Consider the following 16,889-nt stretch of genomic DNA (forward strand, 5'->3'; position numbering starts at 1 on the left):
ATTCTTCATGTGGATACCGCTCACCACCCTGGGGTTTCCAATCTTTGTTGGCCTGATCTACATGTGTCGGTCTGGCCGACCTGGTCTCCCCAGGAGCATAGATCTTGTGCTGACGAATCTTTCCCAGATGTCCGAGAGGTCGACCGCGACACCCTCGAGCCCATTCTATTCTTGCTCAACAGCTCCGATATTGAGGTCCAACGTGCTGCCAGCGCCGCGCTCGGCAACTTGGCCGTCAACAGTGAGTGTGACTGGCCGAAGTCTGCGGTGCGCAAACTGACCCTCCGCCAGCGGAAAACAAGGTCCTCATTGTTCAAATGAGTGGCCTGCAACCTCTGATTCGTCAAATGCTCTCTACCAACGTTGAAGTCCAGTGCAACGCTGTTGGGTGTATCACAAACCTTGCGACACATGAAGACAACAAGGCCAAGATTGCGCGATCCGGCGCCCTCGGTCCTCTGACGAGACTGGCAAAGTCCAAGGACATGCGAGTGCAGCGCAATGCGACTGGTGCTCTCCTCAACATGACGCACTCTGGTAGGTGTCCCTCTGGGCCACTTCCCCACAGACACTGACATATCACAGACGAGAACCGACAACAACTCGTTAACGCCGGCGCCATCCCTGTTCTTGTTCAGCTCCTGTCCTCCTCCGACGTCGACGTTCAGTACTACTGCACGACTGCCCTGAGCAACATCGCCGTCGATGGCAACAACCGACGCAAGCTAGCCCAGAGCGAGACCAAGCTGGTTTCGTCGCTGGTCGCCCTGATGGACTCGTCCTCGCCAAAAGTACAGTGTCAGGCAGCACTTGCTCTTCGAAACTTGGCTTCCGATGAGAAGTACCAGCTTGATATCGTCCGTTCCAATGGCCTGGCTCCTCTGCTGCGCCTCCTTCAGTCATCGTACCTCCCGCTCATTCTTTCGGCCGTTGCCTGCATTCGCAACATTTCTATTCACCCATTGAACGAATCGCCCATCATCGAAGCCGGATTCCTGAAGCCCCTCGTTGACCTCCTCGGATCTACCGATAACGAGGAAATCCAGTGTCACGCCATCTCGACCTTGAGAAACCTGGCTGCTAGCTCTGACCGCAACAAGGCGCTGGTCCTCGAGGCTGGTGCAGTTCAGAAATGCAAGCAGCTCGTTCTCGATGTGCCGGTCACCGTCCAGTCCGAGATGACGGCGGCGATCGCTGTCCTCGCACTCAGCGACGAGCTGAAGAGTCACTTGCTCAACCTGGGCGTATTTGCAGTCCTCATCCCCCTGACCAGCTCGCCGAGCATCGAAGTTCAGGGCAACAGTGCCGCTGCGCTCGGCAACCTGTCTTCCAAGGGTTCGTACTTTGTTCCCCTACACTCGGCATTTATGTGGTACGGGTTACTAATCAGTTTCTCTAGTCGGTGACTACTCCGTCTTCGTCCAAGACTGGAAAGACCCGCACGGCGGCATTCACGGCTACCTGACCAGGTTCCTGCAGAGCGGCGATGCCACATTCCAGCACATCGCGATCTGGACCCTGCTGCAGCTCCTTGAGTCCGAGGACAAGGCTCTGATTCAACTCATCGGTCAGGCTGAGGATGTTGTCGACCAAATCAAGGAGACGGCCAACCGCCAGGTAGAGCCAGACCACGAATTCGAAGACGACGATGAGGGTGAGGTTGTCACGCTGGCGCAACGCTGCCTCGAGCTTCTGGGACAGAGCACTTCAAAGACCCACATTGAGGGTTAAGAGCTGCCTGCTGCAAGTGCCAAATCTCTTCTCCTTCCTCGGAACTGGGGGATGTGTCTGCGTAGGGCCAAGGCGCCAGATGGCGAGGAGGAGTTCCTGGCGTTCATTACTATACCGATTGCGTGAGCTCTTGTTTTTACCTTTTTTTTTGTTTTTCTGGTGTGGCGGCATTCTAGGAGGAGCGACTGGTTTGTTTGTATGAGAGTTATGGAGCTGAATATGCACCGTATGGTGGAGGTTGTCGAAGGAGAGATGCAACCTGCCCTGTCTTTTTTCTTTCCTCTTTTTCTGCGATATGCATTATGGCCGCGACCAGGATTGGCTCGTCGTCTGTCTTCTTCCGCGGGGGGTGATGGATTCACGGCCGAGCTGGCCGGTTCCCTACCACCCGGCGCTTATTTCGTGATAGGCAGTTGTAATTAGAGCGGCTTTGCGAGAGCCAAAGGAATTGACTCGCGTGTCGTCTGATGTACACTTAAAGCAGCACTAATGTGACGAAGACGCACGATTTGTGTTTTCAATGTGATTCATCTAAAGGGTTCTCTATCCATTCCGCTTCCTTCAGAGGCAACACCTTGGCTATGACCTTGCCGTGTATAGAGGCGAGGGGTAGTGGTCCAAAGGTCCTCGAGTCTCGCGAACTAGGCAGGTTATCGCCAACGATCCAACAGTGGCCTTCGGGAACCTGTGACTTGTCAGTAGATGCCGGGTCCTGAATCAGCAAAGCTCACCCACCTGCATCATGTAGGGCTCGGCGCCTTCGGCCACGGGCGCCCCCGGCGTATGCATGAGGACGTAGTCGCCCGGCATGCCGATAACGCGCTTGATGCCGCGGCTGTTGCGGAAGATGGGGATGCTGTACTCGACAAGGTCGCCGACGCGGATGCCCCGGCCACGGCGGTGGTGGTGCGAGATGAGAAAGTGATCGCCAAAGATGGAAAAGGTGGGGAGCATGGAGGCGCCCTGGGCGGGGCCGGTGCGGTAGCCGTAGTCTATAAGGAGGTGGGCGGCGGCGAGGGCCTTGAAGGTGCCGAGGAAGAGGAGGAGGGAGTTGCGGCCGGGCTGGCGCGCGGCGAAGCGGGCGAAGGGGCCGGGGGCCATGGTTGCGGGGTTTACATGCTCGGGCTGCGTGAGGTTTGTCTGGATGAGCAAAGAGAGAGGGGATGTGATGAAGGTGACCCTGACGACCAGATGAGTGATGAGAGGGAGTTGAGGCCGAGAATGGGACCTTGGACCAGGAGAGCTTTTGCGATTGAGCACTCTGACTGGTTCGGACGGGTGGTTTCAGGGCCCACTCTGACGTTAGGAGCCTCCGACGGCTACCATGGGCCACGGTGCTTCCGAGAAGCTTGAACTTCCCAGCCCTGAACTTGATTGCTGTACCACGGTCATTATCTCTGCGCATCCTCCATTCCTGACCCGGCTACGACGGGTTTTCGACGACATGAAGACAGCAAGATGTGTCTACAACAGCCAGACGGCCCTTTACCGGGTGTTCGTGTCTCCCCTCGAGTCTCTTGAAACAACCCTGGCATCACGAAGCCTCGCGCTCGCCAGCGCCCATGCTCGCAAGAACTGGTCAGCTTCAATTACGCGTCCATCAGCTTTCCGCACGTTATCTACGACACGCTTCCTTTCGGCGCCTCCCCGTCCCGCAGGGCCGACAGGCCCCGGCGGCCGGCGCGGCAAGGTGGCTCCCGACCGTCTCCCGCAAGACCTCGAGATCAAGGACAAGAAGATCATGCTCGTCGACGACGCCACAGGCATCAAAGGCCCGTTTCTCACGCGCGCCATCATCGAAGACCTCGAGGAGGGCTACTCGCTACGCATGATCAAGGCGGCGACCCCCGCCGGAGCCGAAGAAGCCCAGCGCCGATGGGCAGGCGGCCAAGGCACGGCCCGCGCGGGCGGAGGTGCCGTTCGCCCTGTGCAGGATCGTGCACGCGCAGGAGGAGAGGCTGCGGCTGCTGGCGCAGGCGAAGGAGAAGAAGGCGCGCGAGAAGCAGGCGGGCAAGCTGAAGGAGATTGAGCTCAACTGGGCGATTGCGGCGAACGACCTCGCCATCCGCATGGGCAAGCTCAAGGACTTCCTCGGCAAGGGGTGGCGGGTAGACGTGACGCTGGCCAAGAAGAAGGGCGCGAGGAAGGCGACGCAGGAGGAGATGGCGGCCGTCGTCAAGGCCGTTGGGGCGGCGGTGGCAGAGGTGCCGGGGGCCAGGGAGAGGAAGGCGAGAGAAGGCGAGTTGGGAAAATCATTCCGTATCTATGTCGAAGGTGTGGCACCGAAGGAGGAGGTCAAGGCCAAGGGCAAAGCGAAGGCAGAGGCGGAGGCTACCCCTCAGGAAGCTCAGTAAGGGGCTGAGAGTTGAGAGGAGATTCCCTTTGGTCGCGTCAACAGATGGGGACACCTTGCAAATACACTGGGACTTTGAGGACACACTTTCTATCATGCGAACTATGTCTGTAGTAGCATCAAGCTACCTGGACATCCTTTGCCATGATTCTGGCCGGGCCATGAGTCTAGACATCAGATGACTAATCATCAAACAAAGCAACTTGGCGCAGCGGAAGCGCGCCGGGCTCATAACCCGGAGGTCGGACGATCGAAACGTCCAGTTGCTAAGATAGATCTTTTGTTTTTCCCCTCTGTTGTCTTTTTTTGTGTCATTTCCCATAGCGTATCGTTGCTCACAAAGTGCATATGCTTCTCATCATGTAATTCACGTTCTTTTAGTATTCTTTGGTCATGTATGGGTGCTCAGGGTTATTTCTCTGGTCATTATCTTCCAACTAAAAACACAGCATAGCTGTTCGCATTACAAAATTCTGGTGCTACTTCTTCCATCTCCTGGTAGGTTAGCCGTGCTCGTGTTCTGTTGTTCGGGCACTCGATGACCTACAGTACTTGAGATGCGGCCGCGCTGCGCAGCTGCCTTCTGATTGTGCAAGGTCAACCAATCTCGAGGGCATTTCTTCTCAGCCACATGGGCCGAGTTGGGCTGCATATTCTTGAAAATTGCACCTTATTCTAGTGTCACAACCCAGAAGCCGTTCTCCGTTTTCAGCTCATGCTTGGCCACAACGAGTGAGTCTTAAGCTCGGTCAACAGTACTGATAGTCTCAAATTCTAGGCTCAGCAGAAGAATATCCCCCCTACTAGGAGCTGCGCAGTTCACGACGTGCATTCTGTCGAGAGCTCGACATGATTATGATTATGCCACGCCATGAAAACTTGGAGCAGAGCAGCGGTCGAGACATAGTCAGAGTTGATTGCACAATGATGCAACAAGAGACCACGGAGCCAAAATGAAAGAGAGAAAAAGAAGACCTCTTTGCTCGAGATTTGGGTTTCATATTCAAGATGATGGTATCAACCATCAGAAGTAACCCTGGCCGTCCTGGGTGTGCAAGGTGAGGTCGCGGCGGCTGTGAAGCTGCCCACTAGCGGCCCCACCAACGCGGGGTCCTTGACTTGTTTCCCCCCTCCCACCAGCAAAAGCATTGGGTGCGACAAATCCATGTGACTCAGCCTTCAATTTTCCGAATTCAGCTCGACAACCACTTTCTCGACGCTCCAGCGCGACAAAATCAACGCCTCACGAAGCTCTTGTATCTTCTTGGATCACCTGGACCTACGACTGTACTTGTACAGCTTTTACGGAAAGACGTTTTTATTCCTCCATCGGACCCTTTTAGCGAGCACACCACACCTGGTGCGACTTCCTCTGGAACCCCTCGCTTTCTCCCATCGACGCATACTTTTTCGACGCAACGACAGCTCTAGAGTGCAGCGCACCGTCAGACACACAAAATATGGCGACCGAGGGGGAGCATGCACCCGGCGCTTCGCAAAACGAGATTGCGGCTGCTGCTGTAACGGTTGAGCAACCGAAGGAAACACCAAAGGAGACACCCGTCGCCAAGCCTGCCAAGAGCGGCAAGGACTCGAAGAGCACAGGAGCTCCGGCGGCAGAGGGCGAGAAGAAGCTTTCGGGCGCGGAATTGAAGGCAAAGGCCAAAGCTGAGAAGCAGGCGAGGAGAGCCCAGCAAAAAGCAGCACAGCCAGCAGCTGCTCCTTCCGGCGGTGGGCCTGGAGGCCAGCAAGCACAGGTGGGCGGCGACGCGAAGGGCGGAAAATCAAAGCAGAAGCAGGACGGGCCCCAGGCCGCCGGCGGTGCGGGCGCGCGAGGGCAGCAGGCGAAACAGGCCGCCGTCGTGGTGCCTGTCGTGAAGGAAGTCAAGCCGACGATACCAGAATGCTACAGCCACTTGTCCGTGGCCAAGAGGACACCACTGACCCATGCCGATAAGGACGTGCATCCGGCCATGCTGTTGCTCGGCCAGCAAATGGCTGCTTTTGCTGTGAGCGACAGCACGGCGCGGCTTGAGGCCACGCTGCTTGCCTTTAAGAAGGTGAGGCGCCGATTGTGCCACGTTGACTGACGCATCACCATGCTGACACGCCTACGCAGGTCATCGACTCGTATGCGACGCCTCAGGGCAACACCTTCTCCAGACACTTCACCTCCCACATTCTCAACCCGCAAGTTGAGTATCTGTCAGCATGTCGGCCAATGTGCTTCTCCATGGGCAACGCCGTGCGTTGGCTCAAGCTCCAGATCAGCAAGATCGACATTGACCTCCCCGACTACGAGGCACGCAAGCTTCTGCACGAGTCCATTGACAACTTCCTCCGCGAGCGCGTTCACCTCGCCGACGAGGTCATAATCGAGACGGCCGCCGCCCTCATCACGGATGGCGAGACAATTCTCACCTATGCTCATCACCCTCTTATTCAACGCGCCTTCCGTCACGCTCACGTTGAGCAGGGCAAACAGTTTACTGCCATAATTATTGACGACCCCTTTGAGCTCACGGGCAAAGAGCTTGCCAAGTCTCTTCATGCAGACGGCCTCTCGGTCATCTACGTGCCCGGTCTCAACGCCCTGCGCGCTCATCTCGCCAACACCGACATGGTGCTTGTTGGAGCTGAGGCCATGTTCAGCAACGGAGCCATGTACGCGAGGGCAGGAACATGCGATGTGGCGATCGCAGCGCAAGATCTCGGCGTCCAGGTTGTCGGTCTGTCAGAGACGATTAACTTTACCGAGAGGGTGGCAATGGACTCACTCACGTACAACGAGATTGACCCCGAGAACAACTCGAACGACGGATTTAGGCTGCTGTTTGACACGACGCAGGACAAGCACGTCACGGCAGTGATCACAGAGCTGGGCAACACGGCGACATCTTCTGTGGCTGCCATCTTGCGAAAGCTGGAGGAATTGTAAGCACGGGGATACGATGCATTGGAGGCGTTGGGGGATGCTGTGTTGGTGGTGATAGCTAGGTCAACCTGTCTGGAGTTCGATAGGTCTTCAGCCGTCTGGCGGAATATTTCGATGCCCAATTGACCGCTGTCGGGGGATCTCGACCCTTTGACACTCAACTTCATCCCAAGTTTACACATGTGCAAAATGTCGTTCCCCCTCGATGCCCATCCATCATATTCGAAGCCACTTAGTCATTCGAACTCGTGCTGCAGTTCATTCAAAGATTCAATTCCACACCCCAGAGCCATATTTACACTCGCCGCTGCCATTGGGCCGACGAGATGATTGATCCGTCAAGCGGCGTTGCCTGCCGTGCGGCACGTTTTTCCACCACCACAAAAAACCATTCGATCGTCGCTCCCTCGCCTTCGACCTAATACTCAAACAGACTGCGCCGCGCCCGAGGGAGCCTCGGCCTCCTTCTCCGCCCTGCGCGCGCGCTTCTCGAGAAGCACGGCCTTGCGCTCCGTCAGCGTGGCCGTCTGTCTGTCGTCGACGCCCTGGAGCCAGTATCCAAAGGCGCCACCGGCGGCCGTGTAGATGGGGTACGGCCAGAGGGTCTTGCGAGTGAAGAAGGGGCGCATCTCGATGCCCATCTGCCAGAAGCGGACGGCGAAGCCTGCAGTTTCCGGGTCAGTAGCTGCTCTAGTGTGAAATGCGGACGGGGAGGGGCGTGGGCCGCGGGATCAAGTGAAAGGTGACAGGGCGTGTTGGAGGAGTTTGGGTTATTGTGACGCACCGAAGCCGGACCAGAAGAGGATGCGGGAGACCATGATGGGCCTTTGTATGCGTGTTGTGTGTTGACTCGGAGGCGGCGAGCTGGAGGGGATCGGATCTCGATTGGGAGGGCGCGAGTGTCGCCGGCTGTGGTCGGGGTGGGTGGTTTCGTGCGTTTGGTGGTCGCGGGTATGATGGTGAGGTTCGATTGAGCTTGGGTCGATTGGCCTGTGGTTTCTCGGCGGAGCTGCGCGAAAAGTGTTTTTCCAGGGTGTCCGCTGTGCATGCATTGACCGAGATGAGCTCGGTGAAGGGGGAAGTGGGCCTGATTGGCAAATGGGAAGGGGGTGAAATCAAATTCCCCGAGTGGACTTGGACATTCAAAGCTCGGTCAACTCTCGGTGTCCCGAGGTTGCTTTGTCCCGTCCGGGTGTTGTAGCAACTGCTTCCATCGTGAGACTGTCGTGGACATGAAGGTGATTTGATATTTTGAGGTTATGTGTGAGACTTTAGCACCATCTTGGTCAATTTCCTGAGTGTGGCGTGCTTCAGTTCGTAATCAACGTAAGATCCAGTTCCATCTCAAAGCTTACAATAGGGTACTCAATAGGGACTCTGCAGACGGAGTTCCTTACTCTACAAGAATTCATGATTTGAATGATGCAGAAGTATTCCGTTCAAAAATCCCGCTAAAACCTCAATGTCACGTACGCTGCCCAAAGTAAAAACCGAGGTGGTAGAGTGCCCGTCACATACCGAATAATGTCACCAGACGACAAGCCAGATACTTGTAATCCCAAGTACAGAATGCAGGCAAAACATATTTAAACGTACATTTATCAAGACCACGCCTGTCTCGTCTAATTCTCTGTGATTTGCGCATGAACGGGGTCTTGTCCTGGGCCCAATGCGTGATTTGCCGTGCAGGCCAAATGGGCGTATCAGTCAGTCCTCAAGATCTTCGAGTCGAATCTGCCGCCAAAATTCAGCCGAGGTCAAGTTGGTCCAAAGGCGGCTCACTCGTATGGCGTTACAATGCCATATTCTGTGCCCGTGCGAAAAGCAGCGTCCGTAATTCGAAGTTGGCTGGACAATGTGCTTCATTGTGCAAACTCAACACCGTGATGGCCAGTGTACAGAGGAGTTCCTGCACCTTGGTCTTCATTGCCGGCCGAAAGGATCTTTCCACCACTGTTGAGGTGACATCGCATGCCGCCGCTGCAGGTGAACGTCTTGCGCTGCATCATCGGCATGCCTCTCGACGTGCCACAGCAGGTTTGCTCACTGCTCCTCAGACATGGTGCGGCACAGGGCATATGGGAAGGTGAGTCTGGATGCGACCTCGCAGCAGGATTCCCCAGAGCAATAGGCAGGCGGACCTGAGAATGGAAGGCAGCAGCAGCATCAAAGGTGCTCTTTCCCCCCACACCCACACCCACAGGACTGTCTCTTGCCCATCCCTGCCTAACCCCGCACATCCACAGCGCAGCGCCAAGGGCGTTTCCCCACCTGCTGCACTTCCTTCCCGGGGAGCTCGGTCGCGGTGGGCGCGGCACAGGTGACCAGTGACGCCTGTGCCAATGGTTGTATCCTCAGGGCAAGAATGTCTCTCGGTATACATCCAGTATCTCAGGCAGGCAGCCAACCCTCCCTTCCTTTCATCCAGGGCCACTCTCCTCCAAACACCATCCCATTCCAGCCGCGCCAGCTGCATCCTTCTCCAACGGTCGATCCCCCTTTTGCTCCCACGGCACATCTTCTGCCACATGATCCGTCCAATCGCGCTTCAGCGGCCCCGACGCCGTCACCTTTGAGCTTCAAAACGCCCCTCTGCCACGCGCGGCAGCCCAGGCACAAACCCCTCCTTGACTCCTTGTCCTTGGCTTGAGGGGTAATAGATCTGCCACTCGGATGACGAGGAGCTCTCCCTCGTGCGAACTCGAACTCAATCTCGTCCTAGACTCCTTCTTTCCTTCTTTCTCTTCCCCGTCTCCTTTCGGCCCCTCCTCAGTCGCTAGGTGTCATCGATTTCCGTGCTCATTGACAACAACTTGCATGAACCACACATGAACGCCTCCGTCTCAGCTCGTCACTCTGGCTTCCTCAGCCTGGACGCCTGATCTTTGTAGTCCACCATGATATCGCTCGCCCTTCTACGGCCGGCAACGGCCCATGCCGTCTGTACTTCGTCTGCCACTGGGATTTTCGCCTTGCGATCATGGCCCAATGTCACGGGTAGGCCGGCGAACTCTGCTTTCGCGCTTGACTTGGTGTCCGCTTTTGTACTGATGTTCTCGCTACAGATGCGAGTTTGCCCACGCCTCGATCTACCAGCATCCATAGCACCCATCCGACGCGCTGGCAGAGCACTTTGCAACCGAGCCGCACAAACGCTATCGTTCCAGCCCACACGAAGTCTCTCCAACTCGTCCGCCATGCTTCTGTCGTGACAGGCACGCCTGCGCCTGGACAGGCAGCCGAACCTGAGCTGCCAGTCGCTCACTCCGTTCCGTACAGTCAACTCACCGTCGGCGTCCCCAAAGAGATTTTTTTGAACGAACGCCGCGTCGCGCTCTCTCCTCAGAACGTGGCTTTGCTCCTCAAGAAGGGCTTCTCCAAGGTACTCGTCGAGCGCGGCGCGGGCACCGAGGCCGACTTCCTCGATGATGTCTACCACGAAGCTGGTGCAACTCTTGTCGACTCGGCCAATGACGTCTGGACGGGTGCCGACATTGTTCTCAAAGTTCGAAGCCCCATTCCTGCCGAGATCGAGGTGATGAAGCCGTCGCAAACTGTCATCTCATTTTTGCAGCCCGCACAAAACAAGCCCATTGTCGAAAAGCTCGCTGCACAGAAAGCGACAGCGTTCGCCATGGATCTTATTCCCCGCATCTCCCGTGCCCAAGTCTTCGACGCACTGAGCTCAATGGCCAACATTGCTGGCTACAAAGCCGTTTTGGAGGCTTCGAACAACTTTGGCCGGTTCCTGACTGGTCAGGTCACCGCCGCTGGCAAGATCCCACCCTGCAAGGTACTCGTCATTGGCGCGGGTGTCGCTGGCCTAAGTGCCATTGCAACTGCCAGGCGACTCGGTGCCGTCGTCCGAGGCTTTGATACTCGACCGGCTGCTCGCGAGCAAGTCCAGTCACTTGGTGCGGAATTCATCGAGGTCGAGTTTAAGGAAGATGGCTCTGGCGCTGGTGGCTATGCTAAGGAGATGTCCAAGGAATTTATCGAGGCTGAAATGAAGCTGTTCCACGAACAGGCTCGTGAGGTCGACATCATCATTACAACTGCCCTGATTCCCGGGAAGCCTGCCCCCAAGCTCATCCTCAAATCTATGCTTGAGCTGATGAAACCTGGATCTGTTGTGGTCGATCTCGCTGCCGAGGCCGGAGGGAATTGTGAAAAGACGAAGCCCGGAGAGCTGACTGTCTACAAGGATGTCAAGATCATTGGTATGTCAACTAACGCACAAGCGGTTTACCTCGTCACGACTGCTAATTTTTCCCAGGCTACACTGACCTGCCGTCGAGACTCCCTACCCAATCGTCTACGCTGTATTCGAACAACACCACCAAATTCTTGCTCTCGATGGCGCCAAAAGATAAGGAATTTGGAATCGATCTTTCTGATGAAGTTGTTCGCGGTGCCATTGTCACCCAGAAAGGAGAGGTTTTACCGCCACCTCCCAGGCCGGCTCCTCCCCCAGCACCGGCTCAAGCTGCCTCGCCCACGAAGGAGGCCGAGATTGTTGCAGTGACGCCCTTCCAGAAGACTTCCAGAGAGGTTGCTACGGTGACTGCTGGCATGGGAACAGCGCTGGCTCTTCGTACTGTCACAGGCCCACTCTTCATGAGCAACCTGTTCACTTTCTCGCTCGCCTCACTTATCGGCTATCGTGTTGTATGGGGCGTGGCTCCGGCTCTGCACTCGCCGCTGATGAGTGTTACCAATGCCATATCAGGTAAGAGGTGTCTCTATCACGCAAATGACAAAGGCTGACACCGGTCGCAGGCATGGTTGGCGTTGGTGGCCTTTTCGTGCTGGGCGGCGGCATCTTCCCACAGACCATCCCCCAGGTATTTGGTGCTCTGTCTGTACTGCTAGCTTTCGTCAACATCTCGGGCGGCTTCGTTATCACGAAGCGAATGCTGGACATGTTCAAGCGACCAACAGATCCTCCCGAGTATCCTTGGCTGTATGCTGTGCCTGCCGCTGTCTTTGGCGGTGGCTTTGTCGCGGCTGCCGCAACTGGAGCTGCAGGTCTAGTTCAGGCCGGCTACATGGTCAGCTCTGTTTTGTGCATCAGCTCGCTATCCTGTCTTGCCTCCCAGGCAACAGCTCGCATGGGCAACATACTGGGCATCCTAGGTGTGGGATCGGGTATCCTGGCGTCATTGTACGCTGTTGGGTTTTCGCCTGATGTCTTGGCCCAGTTCAGTGGTCTGGCAGCTATTGGAGGTCTTGCTGGCTTCTTGATTGGCAAGCGGATTACGCCTACCGGCCTCCCCTAGACCGTCGCCGCTCTTCATTCAGTTGTTGGCCTTGTAGCTGTCCTGACATCTATCGGCAGCATCATGGGCCATATCGAAGCCGACATCTCCACACTTCATCTCGTCACTGGTTATCTCGGCGTGCTTATTGGTGGTATCACCTTCACAGGGTCTATTGTAGCCTTCATGAAGCTAGCTGGCAAGATGTCGTCGAAGCCTCTCATGCTTCCCGGACGCCATCTTCTCAACTCTGGCATGCTCGCCACCAACGTCGCCACCATGGGTGCCTTTATAACGATGGCGCCTGGATCTCCCATGATCGCGGCGGCAGCTCTTGGCGCTAACACTCTGCTATCGTTCATCAAAGGCTACACGACGACAGCAGCAGTTGGCGGTGCTGACATGCCAGTCATCATTACAGTACTGAACGCCTATTCAGGCTTCGCTCTGGTAGCCGAGGGATTCATGCTCGATAACTCGCTGCTTACGACTGTCGGTGCGTTGATTGGCGTTTCAGGCTCCATTCTATCGTACATCATGTGCGTGGCCATGAACCGATCTTTGACCAATGTGCTTTTCGGTGGTATTGCTTCAGCGCCTGCAAGCGAGTACAAGATTGAAGGCGCCATTACGCAGACCTCGGTCGACGACACGGCCGAGGCTCTTGTCAACGCCGAAAATGTCATCATTGTAGTTGGGTATGGCATGGCAGTCGCCAAGGCGCAATACGCCATCAGCGAGATCACCGAAATGCTTCGCAAGAAGGGCATCAATGTACGTTTCGCCATTCACCCTGTGGCAGGCCGAATGCCTGGTCAATGCAACGTCTTGCTCGCTGAAGCGAGCGTACCGTACGACATTGTGCTGGAGATGGACGAGATCAACGACGATTTTGGTGAGACGGATGTTGTCCTCGTTATTGGCGCCAATGACACCGTCAACCCAATTGCCCTGGAGCCGGGCAGCCCCATCGCGGGCATGCCTGTCCTGCAGGCTTGGAAGAGCAAGCAGGTCATTGTGATGAAACGCGGCATGGCCAGTGGTTATGGTGAGTTTGTCAAACACGTAGAGTATTCCATACTGACAGGAATACAGCTGATGTGCCGAATCCCATGTTCTACATGGAGGGCACCCGTATGCTCTTCGGAGACGCCAAGACCAGTTGCGACGGTAAGGCCCCCCCCAATTGTCCGACCAGAGAGATCCTAACGGTGCGCAGCCATCAAAGCAGCGGTCGAGTCGCGTGTCTAGATGTGTTGCTACCAAATTGCCGACCATTGTGGGACGCATTTTCAGGCGCATCAAATGCTAGACGCATAGCGTTAGAGCTGCGCATTTTTCCGGGTTGTAGAGCTGCTGCATTTTGGCGGTCATTTCTTTGCCGTTTCCGTTTCTCTTCTCGCTCGCCATGATTCGATTTCTTTGCTCGTTATGCCAATTCTGAAGCGCATGTGGTCAAGTCGTTCATACTGCATCTTCGTTGATGCGCTTTCTCGAAGGAATATTTCAGTAGCCCTTCCTTGGATATCGCAAACTGCTGTCAATATACTGTGCTGTTTTGAGTAGTCGCTTATGAAATCACATCACCATCGCGAGTAGCTTCGAAGGTGAAAAACAAAAGGAATTCGATTCATCCGTATCCACGAATGTTTATATACACCCTTTCTGCGCCAGAAAACCGCTCACTGCCTTGCAATGGCCTTGGGCTCCCACGTCCTCACTTTAGGCTTCGTCCTGCAACCAGTCAGCAATCACTCACTCATGCTGCCTCAACTCGAAGCGGCGGCGGCGTTCCACTCACGTGTTGTACGTCACAAAGGCGCCGCGCGTGGCAGTGTAGTTGGGAATCGGGTGCGGCTTCTCGAACTTGCGTAGACCAGCGCGGATGAGGGGGTCCTCGGCGGGCGGCTTGTCGATCATGTAGGACATCCAGGCGTGCCAGCCGGGCTCAATGGTGGCGGCGTCGTAGTCGTGCTTCTTGTAGTCGACCCAGCGGGTACGAACTGTGCCGTGTCAGCTGTCTGTCCCTCTGCCTTGCGTTCTTCTCTTGTTTCCTCTGGCTCTCTTCCTCCCTTGGGCCCTAGCAGATCTCTTGCTGCTCTCGCCGGCATAGGGCGGGAGAGTGATGCGCTTGCGGTCGCGTTCGGATCGAGGCTAGGTGATCTGGGGAGGTGGTTTACAACGTACGGGGAAGCTCGTCCATGTCCTCGTAGAACTTGTTGCCGGCGCGGTCGGTACCGACGAGGCGGCCGGCCTTGGTGTCGCCGATGTAGAGCATCTGTCGGAAGTAGTCCTGTGATTTTCACATCTCGTCAGTTGTCGTTTGCTGAGGGAACACGTCGGGATGGGATGCGGCGCACCTTGATGCCGACCTTGCGGAGGTTCGACACGGTACGGGTGATGGTCGACATGGCGGCGGCGGGGGTCAATTGACCGTGTTGGTGGGTTGGAGGGGGGTGCGATACGTGGTGGAGGGTGGTTTGTCCGGGAATTGAAGGTCGAAGTCGAGGTTGGCGATGATGCCCGGGTGCTGGACGATTACATAAGGCAGCTCGGGCCAATTGGCGGGCGCGTTTTACAGAGGCCTTTCCCCACGGTCAAAGGCCAAGGGCAGGGGTGGGTGTGTGAGGAACCCATGTCTAACCGCGAAGTGTTGGGGAGAAGAGGCTCACCGTTGTCGCGTTTGCCGAATTGGCAACTGTCGTCTTTCTTTCCTTTAAGTGTCAGCAACTGTTTGCCATCATGTTTGTCCGGAGTACTCCGCGGTGCGCGTCACAGGTGAGGGCTGCCGTCGTGAGGGCGAGGCCTTCGTATGCGAGCCCACAGACACGCGCCTACTCGACGCCTGCGGCTGCGGCACCGGTGTCCAGCAGCCCGTTCGGGGGACCGCTTGTTTCGTTCATGAACAAGCTGGACGAGCTTGCGCCGAGCTTCGACATCAATGGCTCGCAGATCGAGATCATTCGGGAGCCTGCTGACTTCTACGAGACGCTCAAGGTGCGTAGGTGGTTGCCGGAACCTCGACGCAACGGCTAACAGAAGACTGGACAGGGAAGGATACGAAATGCGAAGAACCGGATCTTCCTGTCGACGTTATACATTGGCAAGACAGAGAGAGAGCTGGTAGGAAAAAACGAAGTTGTCCCGAACCTGCGGCTGAAGATTTGCTGAACGACGGCAGATCGCAACGATACAAGAGGCGCTGCGCAAGAACCCCGAACTCAAGCTGCACATCCTCACCGATGCCCTCCGTGGTACGCGCGAGGCCCCCAAACAGTCATGCGCCTCGCTCCTGGCTCCCCTTGTCACCGAGTTCGGTCCTGACAGGGTCGAGATCCGAATGTACCATACTCCCAACCTGACGGGCTGGCGAAAGAAGCTCATGCCTCGGCGGATCAACGAGGGTTGGGGACTTCAGCACATGAAGCTATACGGTGTCGATGACGAGATTATATTGTCTGGGTATGTGTTAATGATATAGCGGGTGTACAACAACCGCTTGCTGACGCTGCCTAGAGCCAATTTGTCGAATGACTACTTCACGAACCGCCAGGACCGATACCACCTGTTCTCCTCCAAAGCCGTTACTGATTACTTTTACGACATACACCGTACCGTGTCATCCTTCAGCTTTCTTGTCGAGCCCACGAGGGAACAAGCTGGGTTCGAATTGGCGTGGCCAGTCACCAATGCGACGCTATCACCCTTGGACAGCCCGGAGAAGTTTGTTGAGACAACATCATCCACGCTTGCCCGCCTTATATCGCCTAAGAAAACACCAAGTCATGACGAGAGTAAGGACACGCGAGTATACATGACGGCGCAAATGGCACAACTTCTCCAGCCAGGGGCGTCGACAGACCAACCGGTTATCAGGTCCCTTTTGAACTTCATGCGCCAAGAGAAGACAACGTGGACGTTCACAGCCGGCTACTTCAACCCGAGCCGGTCACTTCAGGCCGCCCTCATTGCGGCCCACAGCTCCGAAGGGCAAAACGTCGTCATCACCGCCGGACCGGAGGCCAACGGCTTCTTCAATGCCCCTGGCGTCGCTGGTCTCTTGCCAGGCGCATACACGTACTACCTGCGCCAGTTTGCGCACGCTGTGCACTCCGCTGGCACGGAAGACTCGATCAAGCTCAAGGAGTGGCGGCGCGGCGTCGTCGGCACGCCTGGCGGATGGAGTTACCACGCCAAGGGCATCTGGGTGACGCTGCCTGGGGAAGAAACACCTTGCGTCACATCGATCGGCAGCTCCAATTATACGAACCGCAGCTACACGCATGACCTCGAGGCGGGCGCTTTGGTTGTCACAAGAGATCAGGACCTGAAGAGGAGGCTTGGTGAGGAGCAGGCCTGGCTGCAGGAGTATGCGACCTTTACGACGAGGGAAGACTTCGAGACAGAGGAGAGGCAGGTTGGGTGGAAGGTCAAGGCCGCGATGCGGATTGTGAGACTTCTTGGTGGTGCTCTGTAGAGGGTCCCCGGTTTGCTGGCCGGTAGATATCTGGATACGTCGTCCCTTCAACTTGCGCAATACCCTTGCTTCAAGGCGCGTATGAACTCGCCCCTTTCCCCTTTGAGAGTTTCTGCGAGCGCCGCTCCAATCTGT

General features: G+C 56.3%; 8 protein-coding genes and 1 non-coding gene across 9 annotated transcripts; 6 read left to right on the forward strand and 3 right to left on the reverse strand.

Annotated features, from left to right (window-relative positions):
* Nucleotides 1-7: 7 nt before the first annotated feature.
* Nucleotides 8-2,199, forward strand: VDBG_07544 (armadillo/beta-catenin-like repeat-containing protein; the record flags this gene model as incomplete). Its single annotated transcript, XM_003002039.1, has 5 exons — nucleotides 8-65; nucleotides 128-241; nucleotides 292-537; nucleotides 586-1,335; nucleotides 1,391-2,199. The coding sequence occupies 5 exons, from the start codon at nucleotides 8-10 to the stop codon at nucleotides 1,729-1,731; spliced, it is 1,509 nt and encodes a 502-aa protein (XP_003002085.1).
* Nucleotides 2,200-2,248: 49 nt separating this feature from the next.
* On the reverse strand, nucleotides 2,249-2,832 carry VDBG_07545 (conserved hypothetical protein; the record flags this gene model as incomplete). The annotated part of the gene is made up of 2 exons (XM_003002040.1): nucleotides 2,249-2,416; nucleotides 2,467-2,832. 2 exons carry the CDS (start codon nucleotides 2,830-2,832, stop codon nucleotides 2,249-2,251), a joined length of 534 nt encoding a protein of 177 aa, XP_003002086.1.
* A 343-nt stretch (nucleotides 2,833-3,175) lies between these two features.
* VDBG_07546 (conserved hypothetical protein) lies at nucleotides 3,176-4,085 on the forward strand (the record flags this gene model as incomplete). Its single annotated transcript, XM_003002041.1, has 2 exons — nucleotides 3,176-3,649; nucleotides 3,762-4,085. 2 exons carry the CDS (start codon nucleotides 3,176-3,178, stop codon nucleotides 4,083-4,085), a joined length of 798 nt encoding a protein of 265 aa, XP_003002087.1.
* Nucleotides 4,086-4,281: 196 nt separating this feature from the next.
* On the forward strand, nucleotides 4,282-4,353 carry VDBG_15163. The gene has a single exon. It is a non-coding gene; the product is annotated as a tRNA-Met (tRNA).
* Nucleotides 4,354-5,544: 1,191 nt separating this feature from the next.
* Nucleotides 5,545-7,022, forward strand: VDBG_07547 (translation initiation factor eIF-2B subunit delta; the record flags this gene model as incomplete). Its single annotated transcript, XM_003002042.1, has 2 exons — nucleotides 5,545-6,144; nucleotides 6,204-7,022. The coding sequence occupies 2 exons, from the start codon at nucleotides 5,545-5,547 to the stop codon at nucleotides 7,020-7,022; spliced, it is 1,419 nt and encodes a 472-aa protein (XP_003002088.1).
* Nucleotides 7,023-7,444: 422 nt separating this feature from the next.
* On the reverse strand, nucleotides 7,445-7,837 carry VDBG_07548 (NADH2 dehydrogenase 14K chain; the record flags this gene model as incomplete). Its single annotated transcript, XM_003002043.1, has 2 exons — nucleotides 7,445-7,683; nucleotides 7,804-7,837. 2 exons carry the CDS (start codon nucleotides 7,835-7,837, stop codon nucleotides 7,445-7,447), a joined length of 273 nt encoding a protein of 90 aa, XP_003002089.1.
* A 1,672-nt stretch (nucleotides 7,838-9,509) lies between these two features.
* VDBG_07549 (NAD(P) transhydrogenase) lies at nucleotides 9,510-13,528 on the forward strand (the record flags this gene model as incomplete). The annotated part of the gene is made up of 7 exons (XM_003002044.1): nucleotides 9,510-10,016; nucleotides 10,085-11,239; nucleotides 11,296-11,748; nucleotides 11,799-12,183; nucleotides 12,358-13,325; nucleotides 13,373-13,447; nucleotides 13,497-13,528. The coding sequence occupies 7 exons, from the start codon at nucleotides 9,917-9,919 to the stop codon at nucleotides 13,526-13,528; spliced, it is 3,168 nt and encodes a 1,055-aa protein (XP_003002090.1).
* A 431-nt stretch (nucleotides 13,529-13,959) lies between these two features.
* On the reverse strand, nucleotides 13,960-14,688 carry VDBG_07550 (NADH:ubiquinone oxidoreductase 13.4kD subunit; the record flags this gene model as incomplete). Its single annotated transcript, XM_003002045.1, has 4 exons — nucleotides 13,960-14,011; nucleotides 14,079-14,280; nucleotides 14,465-14,570; nucleotides 14,638-14,688. 4 exons carry the CDS (start codon nucleotides 14,686-14,688, stop codon nucleotides 13,960-13,962), a joined length of 411 nt encoding a protein of 136 aa, XP_003002091.1.
* A 268-nt stretch (nucleotides 14,689-14,956) lies between these two features.
* Nucleotides 14,957-16,754, forward strand: VDBG_07551 (CDP-diacylglycerol-glycerol-3-phosphate 3-phosphatidyltransferase; the record flags this gene model as incomplete). Its single annotated transcript, XM_003002046.1, has 4 exons — nucleotides 14,957-15,274; nucleotides 15,329-15,400; nucleotides 15,459-15,739; nucleotides 15,794-16,754. 4 exons carry the CDS (start codon nucleotides 15,020-15,022, stop codon nucleotides 16,752-16,754), a joined length of 1,569 nt encoding a protein of 522 aa, XP_003002092.1.
* Between the last annotated feature and the right edge of the window lie 135 nt (nucleotides 16,755-16,889).

Source organism: Verticillium alfalfae, genomic scaffold, assembly GCF_000150825.1.
Source record: "Verticillium alfalfae VaMs.102 supercont1.10 genomic scaffold, whole genome shotgun sequence".
Classification (NCBI taxonomy): domain Eukaryota; kingdom Fungi; phylum Ascomycota; class Sordariomycetes; order Glomerellales; family Plectosphaerellaceae; genus Verticillium; species Verticillium alfalfae.